General features: G+C 50.2%; 1 protein-coding gene across 2 annotated transcripts in view; it reads right to left on the bottom strand.

Annotated features, from left to right (window-relative positions):
- Positions 1-6,799, bottom strand: part of ING5 (inhibitor of growth family member 5) — a 19,161-nt gene extending 12,362 nt beyond the window's left edge. Inside the window, exons 1-6 of one of the 2 annotated variants that reach the window (XM_019630113.1) lie at positions 6,580-6,650; positions 5,162-5,261; positions 4,259-4,330; positions 2,396-2,562; positions 934-1,045; positions 675-768 (exon numbers count right to left, since the gene is read on the bottom strand). In XM_019630113.1, the coding sequence (XP_019485658.1) occupies positions 675-768; positions 934-1,045; positions 2,396-2,562; positions 4,259-4,330; positions 5,162-5,213 (497 nt within the window). In that variant the 5' untranslated portion in view covers positions 5,214-5,261; positions 6,580-6,650. Of the gene's footprint in view, positions 1-674; positions 769-933; positions 1,046-2,395; positions 2,563-4,258; positions 4,331-5,161; positions 5,262-6,579 lie in introns of both variants that reach the window. The other variant, XM_019630119.1, reaches the window with a different exon arrangement.
- Between the last annotated feature and the right edge of the window lie 4,447 nt (positions 6,800-11,246).

Below are 11,246 nucleotides of genomic sequence, written 5' to 3'. Positions count from 1 at the left end.
AAAAAAAAAAAAAAAAGATGAAAGTTTAAACACCGGGTTTAATAACCAAAACCTTTCCCTTTTTGTCAAGAACTCTTCTGACCTCTCCCCGTAACTGTCAGAATCGTCTCCACAGAAGCCACCTGGCATTTTACCATTTTCTCTTCAGTCTAAATGCCACCTCTGGGGAGCAACACTACAGCACCTGGTATCAGGGAGCAGGTAGGGGAAGGCTTTAAATGAAACATTCTCAAGTTCAAGTTAAATGACATGTATATTTAATAAATGTAATCACACAATAATATGCACAAAAATATATTTATATATGAAATGATCAACAGATATATATTCAGCTACTAAAGAGCGGCTTAGCTTGAACTGTCAACACACACTGCCGTGTCACTCGAGAGGCAGGACACACAGGGGCTCAGAGAACGAGTTGTGGGGCCAACCCGGCGCTCCCGCACACTGGCTGTCAAGCTCGGGCAGGTGCCCTCCCTGGGAGCCACCGGTGACAACGCTGCTCACGTCGGGCTGCTGTGAGGACTGATGGACCGACACCCATAAAGCCCGGAGAACTACAGCTACCCCGGCAGGTGGCGAGCACTTCCTCAGGGGTGGCTGTCACTGGTGTTCTAGACCCTGACAAACACTAACGGTGTTTGGGGGAAAGAGAAAAGAAAACAGCCTCTCACCCTCCTTTGTGCTTCTTCTTCTTTGGGGTGTCTTCTTCTGAGGCCCTGCGGCCTCGGCCCCGGGAGCCCCTCTTTTCTTTCTGACCTCGACCTTCTAGAAGACAATAAAGACCCCAATCATTTTCACAGAATTCACTAAAGCAGGACTAGATTTACTCAAATATGGTATTTACCGTACTGTTCCTAACACATTTATCAGACAAAATTCTTCAAAAATCCATAGTTAAAAGTAACAAAATAAGAAAAAATTAAGACTTGCTTTTTAACCCTCTTCCTCCAGAGCTTTCAAAGTCACTGCCCTCCATCTTGTCCTTGAGATCCGCTTCAAAGCGCGCCAGGTCTGCGTCGAGCCTTCGAATGTGCTTGTCCACCTGCACACAAGGATGCTCCAAGTCTTACTTCAAAATGAAAGCAAAGACCTCAGGAGTCACAAATGCACTGCAAGCCGACCGACAAGCACCTTACTGCCCTTTAACTGAGTCTTCTATCAACAAAGCTCCACTAGGATGAGGCCACAATCTCAAAGTGTAGGCAAGAGTCTTCTCTGACCCCTCAACAGACTACATCCTACTCAGGAAGAACCACGGAGGTGGCAGTGAGACACAGATGCGTGAGGGCAACGGAAGGGGGCGAGGGCATTTCATGTCGAGTCCTAATTTAAAAATCTAAGGAATGGATGGATTCTTAACCAGAAAAACCCAAAAAAGGAAAACAGACAATTACTCTAGTGCTTTAGGTACAGGGTGAGCTGGAAGAAAGAAAGGAGGCAGGGGTGGCCAGTTAGCTCATTGGTTAGCGCGTCGTGCTGATAACACCAAGGTTGCTGGTCCAGTCCCTGCATGGGCCACTGTGAGCTGCGCCCTCCCTAGAAGAGTCAACTATGCCATTGTAGCATGAAAGCCATGTGTAACCAATGACCATGGCTGTTCCCCAGTAAAATTTATTTAAAAAAAAAAAAAAAAAAGAAAGAAAAGAAAAAAGAAAGAAGGCTGTATGGTCAGAGTAACAGGCCAGGGCAAGCATGACTGCTCCTGGGGGCAGGGGCCGGGGGGAGTGGGGGCGTCCCACGGGGAAGTAGTACCACGTACGCCTTGACCCACGAGCTCCTGACAATCGACCCATGCCGAAGTCACAGCCCCCAACAGGGTAGTGACAACACCCTTCCATGTCTGGAAATGAACTACAATCTTAAGTTCATTATGCTTCAGAGAGAAAATTTGACTTAATGACAACTGATCGGACCTAACTCTTTAGAAAACAGGCTGCTTACTCTAAAGATGCAGCACTTTGGGGTCTCCTTCTAGAGCATCGTTTCTCGAATACGACTTAATTCAGGATTTGAAAAAATTACTATTGTTTTATTGGGGAGGTGGGGAAGGGCATTAGTCAGGCAACTGCCGCGAGGCCAGCAGAGCTTGGCTACACGACCTCACGAGCCCGATGTGGGCTGAGTGAAGTTTACTTGAGAGGAAACAGGACAAGCAATCCTAGGACTCTTCTTAAAGCTGACCAAAAGGGTTAAAACATAGACAAATGGATACAAGTGGACCGCCTCCCCAGCCAAGTGCACAAGCCAACGGGCATAGGAAACAAGACGCAGTAGTGGTCCCGGATGAAGGACACCCCCAATTTGTACTTCCTCTAGAAGCATTGCTCTGCCAAAGCCTGTCTGCCACATGCGCATACCACCTGTGAGTGGCCTGTGTGGCCATGCTGCTCACCATCTCGTAGGTCTGCATGGCCAGCTGCACCTTGTCATCGCTGTACTCCTTGCACCTGCTGTAGGCACCCTGGATGCGCTGCAGGTGTGCCACGCGCTGCTCGGGGGACAGTGTCTTCACCGTGGAGACATACTCCGCAGCCAGCACATCGATCTCTGCCTTCTTGTCTGGGAGAGAAACGGTGAGGTTAGGCCCGCTCCATGTACCACACACGCTCGCCAACATGGCGACAAGCAAGGCCTGACAATACCAAGTTTCGGCAGAGGAGGCCGTGCACACCACAGAGCTGTCACACACTCCGACCACAGCAACATGCCCAGGGTGGTGCCAGCATAGGACTGCTGTCCCAGCGAGTGGGCATTGTGCCCTCCATGACTGCCGAGTCCCTGTTTAAAGAATAAAGTACAGGCAGGACAGATACAACACTTAGCTTTTTGGTTCAGAGGTGGGGAAGTGACTATCGCAGGTGGAAACTCAGGGTGGCAGCCCCCGGGGGTCACAAAGGTCCCCCAGGTGCCAGAGGTGGAGAGGTTATTTATTAAGCAGTCTCTAAATGTTTATGCTTATTTCGGATGTAAATGCTGTATTTCATAATAATAGAAGTCTCTGTGTTCACTAGTAAGGATGCTGTACCTTGGTGAAACAACAGCTATTCCGACAAGGAAAACGGAATGAAAATCATCCACACCAACAACCATGCTCATCACCACACATGTAACATCTCAGGGCTAAGGGCAGCCCGGAACTTCGAAACAGGACAGAGAAAAGATCACATGCATAAAGGTGAGGGCTCCAAATGGCCTCAGATGTCTCAGCAGCAACTCGGACGCCAGGAGCCAATGCAGAATGCCTGCCACGTGCTAGGGAATGGCTGTCAACCGGCCAAACGATTAATCGAATATGAGGCTAGAATACACACATTTTCAGACATGCAATGTTGTAAGACCGTTCCCTTCCCATGCACCCTTTCTCAGGAGGCGACCTCCAAAACAAGAAAGAGGACACTTAGGACCCAGGAAACAAGCTCCTGACAGAAGAGGAGCAAAGGAGAGGCTACCAATACCCAGAGCCGCACCTGCACAGGCCCGAAACCAGCGGCCCAGGAGGACCTGAAGACCAGCGGGCTCCTGGGGAGATCTCTGTGCAGAGTGAGCACACACCTGGCAGGGAACCTGGTGCAGCAGATGCACTGAAAACACAGATGTGTGTGGAGTGTGAAAAACAAAGCCAACACACAAAGCAATCAGGAACTCCAAGAAAAAGTTATTCAAAAAAGTTCTGTAAGCCCAGCATGCAGTGTGGCTCGGCCAGGGGTAAGCCACCTACCAGGTGTTGCCAATGGAGCTGCCACCATCGGTCCAACACAACTCAAATCCCAACCCACTACACTGGAAGATGGTGAGGGAGGCGGGCTGCATGAGCTGGGTGGGGGCAACTGTAGGGTAAGTTCATTTTCCATAATAACTGAACAAAGTCTAAAACTGAAGGCTAAGAGAATAATAAATAGCAGCAAAATTTGAGGCTTAGAAACAGGGACTTAAATATCAAGAAATCAAAAAGCACTAACTTTTTAAACTACGCATACATAGTTTGAAATTAGAAAATCTTTTAAAAGAAAGAAAAGCTCACAAGTATTTTGACTGTAAGGAGAGATGATGCTTATAGAAATGTGATTTGAAGATGTGTAAGAATCCAAAGAACTAAGTTTGGTTTAAAGTATCAGCACTCTCGCTAGGACACCATCCAACGCACACAGCCTAGGGCTAGGCTGCGGCCCCACTGCACCGGGTCCCCTGGTGGCCCAGTGCCACCCCAGTACCCTGGTGCCTCCTCTCCCAAGCAGTACTGAAGGCCTGAAACTACCTTCTGTCCTCTGGTCCAGCTCTCGCATCAGCTGGAAGTTCCTCTGAAGTTCACAGGGAAGGTTCTCGATACCTGAAACACACAGACATGGAGTTCTCAGTAGTGGCACACAGATCTGCCCTCTCGGCTTTATAGCTAAAGTCTGCAGATAACAAGCCCACTTTGTCTTCTGTTTCTGTTAGGGTTTGGGAGGACAAGGGTTAAGAAATCTTCTTTTAGGGACAAGTGAGTACCAAACACTGATAATAGGCCGACACACTTAAGGAGTTGTCAGAAGCTGGAAAAGCTAGAGGTGAACTTAGAAATGAGCTACAAGCAGAGGCCGGGAAGTTGGCCGTGTGACCCTTCTACCCTAGACCCCAAGCCATTCCTCCGTCTACATCACTCCTCACAGCCAGCCAGTCCCATGCCTGGGGGTCCTCCTAGATCTTCCTCCACTGGACTCTGAAACCCAGTGCGCTGGCCAGCACAGAACTTTACCCAAGCATGGAAATGTGCTCTGAGCTGCCCAAAACCTGGACACTGGCCATATGGGGCTACTGGGTGCATGAAATGGGGCTAGTACCACTGAGGGACTGAATTTCTAATTTCACTCCAGTTTAATTCATTTCAAGTTAAACAGGCCATGCTAAATGGCACATGCTGTGGACCCCACCCACGCTGCTTGTCTGTCTGCACTGCCCTCCTCTGCGTCCAAGCCAAGCTCCTCCCAGTCTGCACAGCCACCACAAGCCCCTGACAGCTTCTGCATCCCCATCCACACTCCCCCACCTAATCTTTCAAAGCTGCTGCTTAAAGCCCCAGCATTCCCCAGCTCACCCAGACAGCCACACCAAGGCCCAGCACAGCCCCGGGCTCCCCACACCCTCCCCAGACCTCCCAGCCCTGTTCTACTGCCCAGACCTCTGCAAGACACTGCCATCCCCTGCTCTCCAGATCCGCTGGGCTCCTTCATGGTCCTTAATCTTCTGTGAGCTTTTTAAAAATCCTTCTGCCCATTTGACTGTTAAGTGTCAGGAAAACAGGGGATTGTGCCTCCTTTCCTGGCACACGGCAGGTGCTCAAGGAGTGGGCAAGTGCCTCCATGCCCCAGCCTTCACACAGGTGCCCATGCGACTTCACTCACGTTCCTGAGACCCTCCCCACAGGGCCCACTGGGCAGGAGCGGGACAGAGAAAAGCAAGTGGCAGTGTTCCCTAGCAGACACATAACACCTGGGTAGGACCTCTTCTGTGACAATGCGGGAAGTCTAACCCTACACGTGCTCAGGATGGGCAGGGATTGCACAACAAATGGACAGGACTGGGTGACCTCCCTGGGGAAAGCTGATCCCCAGTCTCCTCCAGAGCGGGGGCTCGCTCCCTATTCAGCAGCCTCGGGTGGGGCGTCCAGGCCCGAGTGGCCGTGACTATCCCCTGTGCAGCACAGCGATCCAGAGCCACCAAGTCCAACCCCACCCAACATCCCCCCAACGCCATGCCCCAGCAGGAACCAGGCAGCCAGGGTTCAAATGTGCATGAACTTGACAAGCTACTCAGCCTCTGGAAATGAGGGGAATAACCATCTGCTCAGGAGTGGTCAGGAGGGTCTACCCTGACCTACAGGTAGACAGAAGGACGCCTGTGGGAGGAACCTCGGAGACGCTGGCCATGAACATCTTCACCAGCCCAGTAAGTACCCCCGCGGAAAGGCAGGCACCCTGGGAGGACCTCCACGCAGGCATCACCTCCCCATTGCAGATGCACAAGCTGAGGCTCAGAGCCCAGAAGTAAATCCGGAGACCCCAGGCACGGAGCCCCCCAAACGTCCATGGGGATTGGGATCACTTTTTTGGGCCTGCGCAGTGGGGGCGGGGCCGAGCCGAAGAGGACGGGGCCTAACGGGGGCGGGGCCTAGCCAGGAAAGGCGAGGCCTAGTCGGGGAGGGGAGGGGAGGGGGCGGAAGGGCGGGGACGGATGAATGATGGGCGGGGCCTATCGGAGGAGGGCGGGGCCAAGTGGAAGAAGGGAGGTGGAGGCCGAGGGGCGGGGCCTATCTGGGAGAGCGGGCCCTAGCTGAAGGGGCGGGGTCGCACCGACCTGGCCCCGCCCCCCCCGTGACGCACCTAGAATTGGCGCGGCCGCGATGGCGGGACCCTGTGCCGCACCCCCCCACCCCCGTGCGCGCTCCTCCTTCGTACCCGCCCCTCCCCACGCGCGCCCCCAGGCCGCCCCGTAGTCTCCATGTCCCCCGGGGTCCGCACGCGGGTCCTGGCGTGCGGGGTGGCACGGCAGAGAGGGCCCTACGCGGGCGACGGCCTGGGAAGCGCGGGGGACGCTTACTGTCTAGGTAGTGCTCCAAGTACATGGCGGTCGCCATCTTCGTCCGCGGCCGCGCTCTGGGTCTGCGCGGGCGGGCGGCGCCGCGAGAGGCAGGGGGCGGGGCCGGTGCGTTCACTATTAATGAGCCTTGCGCGCTGATTGGCCGGCCCGCGCGGGCCAGCCCCTGGTTTCCGGTCGGTGGTGTGCAGGCGGCGTCGCGCGGGAGTGTGGGCCGGGGTCCGGGCGTGGGAACCTGGACTCTTGTCCCTCGGGCCCCCGCCCACTCGTCCTGGCCGCCTGTGACACGTGGTTGGTGAGCCAACCCCCACTCCTGTGTCGGGTTGGACGCAGAGTAGGTGCCTGCGAAGAGTGACGAACGGGTTCCAGTGGACGAGAGGGAGTGCACCGGATGCGCGGAACAAAACCGGGGGAGACAGGACATATGTAGATGGCGGCTAAGGCGGTCGTTGGGCCAGCGCCCACGTTTCTCCAGCGCTGACCGCTCGCGGGGCGCCTCGGGGAAGGGGTTCTGCGGCATCTCCGCCCGCTCATTATGTCCGAGGCACAGCTGGCCACTGGTGGAAAGGGGTCTGGGCCCCGAACCACACCCCTTCCTTGGCCCCTGAGATTAAGGGAATTGGTCCTGCCAAGTGGCGTACCCTGATCAATGAATGAGCAGTAGTTTCGTTATTGAAAGTGCATTGTTAAAGATGTCCCCCCCCCCACTTACTGAAGTCTTTCTTAAACCCCAAATATTTAAAAATGGAAGCATATTCATGTTTTGGCCAATTTTATGTTCATTATAAAAATTCAGACTATACAGGAATTTATAGTTTCCCCTCCTCCCGAGGGTACAGGACTGTGATAAATCTTGTTCACCTTTGAATCCAGGTGGTAGTTTGGGTGCATTCTTTCTGGCTCCACTTAATGCTTGATGAGAAAACGTGCACACACACATAAGTAATTCAATGCTGCCCACCTTTTTTATTGTTTTAAGTGGCTACGTTTTTTTAATTAATACTTAGAGCAATTTTAGGTTTACAGAAAAATTGAGTCGAGTTCCTATATACTCCCTCCACACATAGTTTCCCCTATTATAAATATTTTGGTGTGGTACATTTAGTACAATGGATGAAACAATATTGATACATTATTATTAACTCAAGTCCATAGTTTAGGGTTCACTCTCGTACAATTATGTTACGTATCCGTCATTACAGTATCATACAGAATAGTTTCCCTGCCCTCAAAATTTCCCGTGCTCCCCCTATTCATCCCACTCCCTGCCCTGCCACAACCTCAGGCAACCACTGATCTCTTTACTGTCTATGTAGATTTGCCTTTTCCAGAATGTCATATAGTTGGAATCACAGTATGTATGGTTCCTCTCACTTAGTAATATGCATTTAAGTTTCCTCCCTGTCTTTTCACGGCTTGATAGTTCATTGTTTCTTAATGTTGAATACTTCATTGTCTGGACGGATCATAGTTTATCCATTCACCTATTGAAAGACATCTTGGTTGCTTCCAAGTTTTGTCAATTATGAATAAAGCTGCTATATTGTTACTTTCATACAGGTTTTTATTTGGACATAGTATTCAATTCCTTTGGGTAAATACCAAGAAGTGGTATTAAGTATGAATGCTGAATCACACTATAAGATTACGTTTGGTTCTGTCTTCCCAAGTGGATGCACAATTTGCATGCCCCACCCCTGGCAGTGACAGAGTTCCTGCTGCTCCACGTCCCCACCAGCATCTGGTGTGGTCAGTGTCCCAATAGATATATAGAGGTGCCCCATTCTGTTACCACTTCCCTAAGAACATGATGTAGGCTACCTTTCAAATACATATTTGCTATCTGTATTTGTCCTTTGGGGAGGTGTCTGTTCAGATCTTTTGCCCATTTTTCAGTTGGGCTATTTGTTTTCTTGGTTTGGTGAGTTATGCTATCCACTTTTTCACTATGTACATCTTTCACTTAATATGCTTCATGTTTGCTCAATTCTTCATCCTGTTTGCTAGATGTATTTCATTGTGTCAGTATGCCACATTTTAACCAACTCCTTACAGATGTACAGTGTTTCTATAAACAATGCTCTGGGGCCAGCCGAGTGGAGCATTGGGTAAAAGTTGGCTTGGAATGCCAGCTCTGAGCAGCAGGACCCTGGTTCAGATCCCACATTAGGACCAGTGACGCTGCACCCTCTACAGCTAAGATGGTGAACAACAGCTCAACCTGGAGCTGGGCTGCAGTGAGTTGCCAGTGAGTTGCTGGATCTGGGCTGCCGTGAGAGGCTGCAATGAAGCTGCAATGGGCTACCATAAGCTACCATGAGTGTGGCTGGCTGCAGGCGTGAATGTCCGGCAGCCAGCATGAGCCGCTGTGAGCGGCCGTCCAGTGGCCGGCGACTGATCTGCCTCACCCGGGAAGAGCGCAATGATAATACCAACATGGGCCAGTGAAGCAACATCCTCCACAACTAGACTGAAGAGCAAAAGGACAGCAACTTGTCTGTTCCCCTCCCCCGATTCCCCAATAAAATCTTTAAAAAAACAATGCTCTGGTGAACACTGGTTCATATAGTGGTAGGTATTCTGTCCCAGTTACTTATTGCTGCATAATAAACTTAGTGTTTTAAAAGAACCATTTTATTATAGCTCACAGTTTTTATGAGTCAGGCATCCCAGCAAGAGCTCAGTTGAGTGATTCTCCTGTTCCTTGTGATACCATAGAGATGACTGGGGTGGCTGGAAAGCTGCATTCAACTGGCACCTTGGATCAGAGTGCCTATATGTGGCCTCACCAGCCCGTAGTCCCAGGTAGTAGTACTTCTTCCGTGGCCACTCAGGGTTCCCAGAGAGTTCTAGGAGGCCCCAGTGGAAGACTCTTGTGACTTCACCTTGCTTGTCCGGAGCCATCACCTCACTACATTCTATTGGTCAAGTAAGTCTTTAGTGCCAACCCAGATTGGAAGGGAGGGGAAATTAGACCCCACCTCTTAATGGGAGGAGTAGCAAGGGTTGTAGCCATCTTTACCACATTGTCTTTGTTTTTTTCGGAGATATTGTTAGCAATGGTATTATTGCTGGCTCAAAGAGTAGTGTGTATGTTCTAAGTGCTGATATTTTTAAATGAACTGATACCCACTACGGATGTTTCTACAATTTTGTTAACCCTAGATTTCATCAGGCTTGTTTATCTTTGCTCACATGATAGAAAAAAAATGACCAAAAAACCAACCTCAGTGTTTCAATTTGTATTTCTTTAAGTAAATCTAAACATGTTTTTACATATTTGTTGGCTATCTGTAGTTTTTCTATCATTTTCTTTATGTCCTTTACCCAGTATTCATGGATAAATTGGTCTTCTTGCCTTTCATCTAAAAAATATTATCATAGGAAATAAATCATATAGCATGTCCTTTGTGTGTCATGTATTGAAAATAATTTCTCCCAGATAAGTTTATCTTTCACTCACAGAAGCAAACTGACAAGTTCTCTTAGAGACCCTGTTTAGAAGCTGCCAGAGTGAGAGCTGACTCCCTTACTATCTCTTTTCTATACACTCTAGAGCGGGGCTTCCCAGCCTCAGCTCCACTCACATTTTGGGCCCAATACCCTGCTGTGGGGGCTGTTCTGTGCCTCGTGGGCTATTTAGCAGCATCCGTCCCTGGCCTCTGCCCAATAGATGCTGTGAGCACCCCCACCAAAGTTTTCATAATCAAAATGTCCCCCAATTGAGAAACAGTGCTTTAAGAGAAGGCTAAGCTACTCTACCAAAGAAACCCAACCAAATCCAGTGGTTAAAAAAAGAATTTTATCTCTTATGTAACAGTCCAGGGGCAGGCAGCCATGCTCATGGGGTCACTTGGGGACCCAGATTCCTTCCAGCATGATGTCTACTCCCAAAAGGGCTCACTGTCGTCTTCATGGTCAGAGCTGGGTTGAAGGCGAGTAGGGAAGGAAAGAGGGAGAGTCTGCTGTCTGAAGGAGCACATGGCCCTTCTGCTCACATTTCATTGGTGGTAACTTTGTCACCTGGCCACATCTAAGTGCAAGGAGTGCTGGGAAATGTATTTTAGCAGGGCAGTGATGTGCCCAGCACGATCTCTTCTTCTGGAAGTAGGGGAGTGCTATGGACTGAATATCCCCCCAAAATTCATAGGTAAAATCCCTAACCCCCAATGTGACTACAGGTGATTAAAAGGAAGAAACACCAGAGATCTCTCTGTCCCTCCTCACACCTGTACAACAGAAAGGCCAGGTGAGGACACAGCCTGCCACCTGCCACCCAAAGGAAGAGTTCTCACCAAACATCAACCTTCCTGGTGCCTTGATCTTGGACTTCCAGCCTCCAGATCTGTGATGTTTAAGTCATCCCATGTGTGGCATTTGTTATGGAAGCCCAGCTAAAAGAAAGAGAGAGACGTTGATGGATGGTATCAATGTCTGACACAATTCCTCTGATAGGGAAGGTGCAACACACTGAGGACAGTAAAAGTGTTTGAATGTCTTTTCTTTTTTAATGGTAAATCTCAAACACACAAAAGTAGAGAGAACCTAATGAACCCCAGGTGCTCATCTGTCGCCTTACAGCCGATTTTTAGACCACCCCCTCTGCATTAGCCTCTGACCCATTAGTCGAGAGAGTGTCTCGGAAAACTGAGGCCGGATGGAATGATATC

Source organism: Hipposideros armiger, unplaced genomic scaffold (genome assembly GCF_001890085.2).
Source record: "Hipposideros armiger isolate ML-2016 unplaced genomic scaffold, ASM189008v1 scaffold_17, whole genome shotgun sequence".
Classification (NCBI taxonomy): Eukaryota; Metazoa; Chordata; class Mammalia; order Chiroptera; family Hipposideridae; genus Hipposideros; species Hipposideros armiger.
This window is presented reverse-complemented; position numbering and strand designations above follow the sequence as displayed.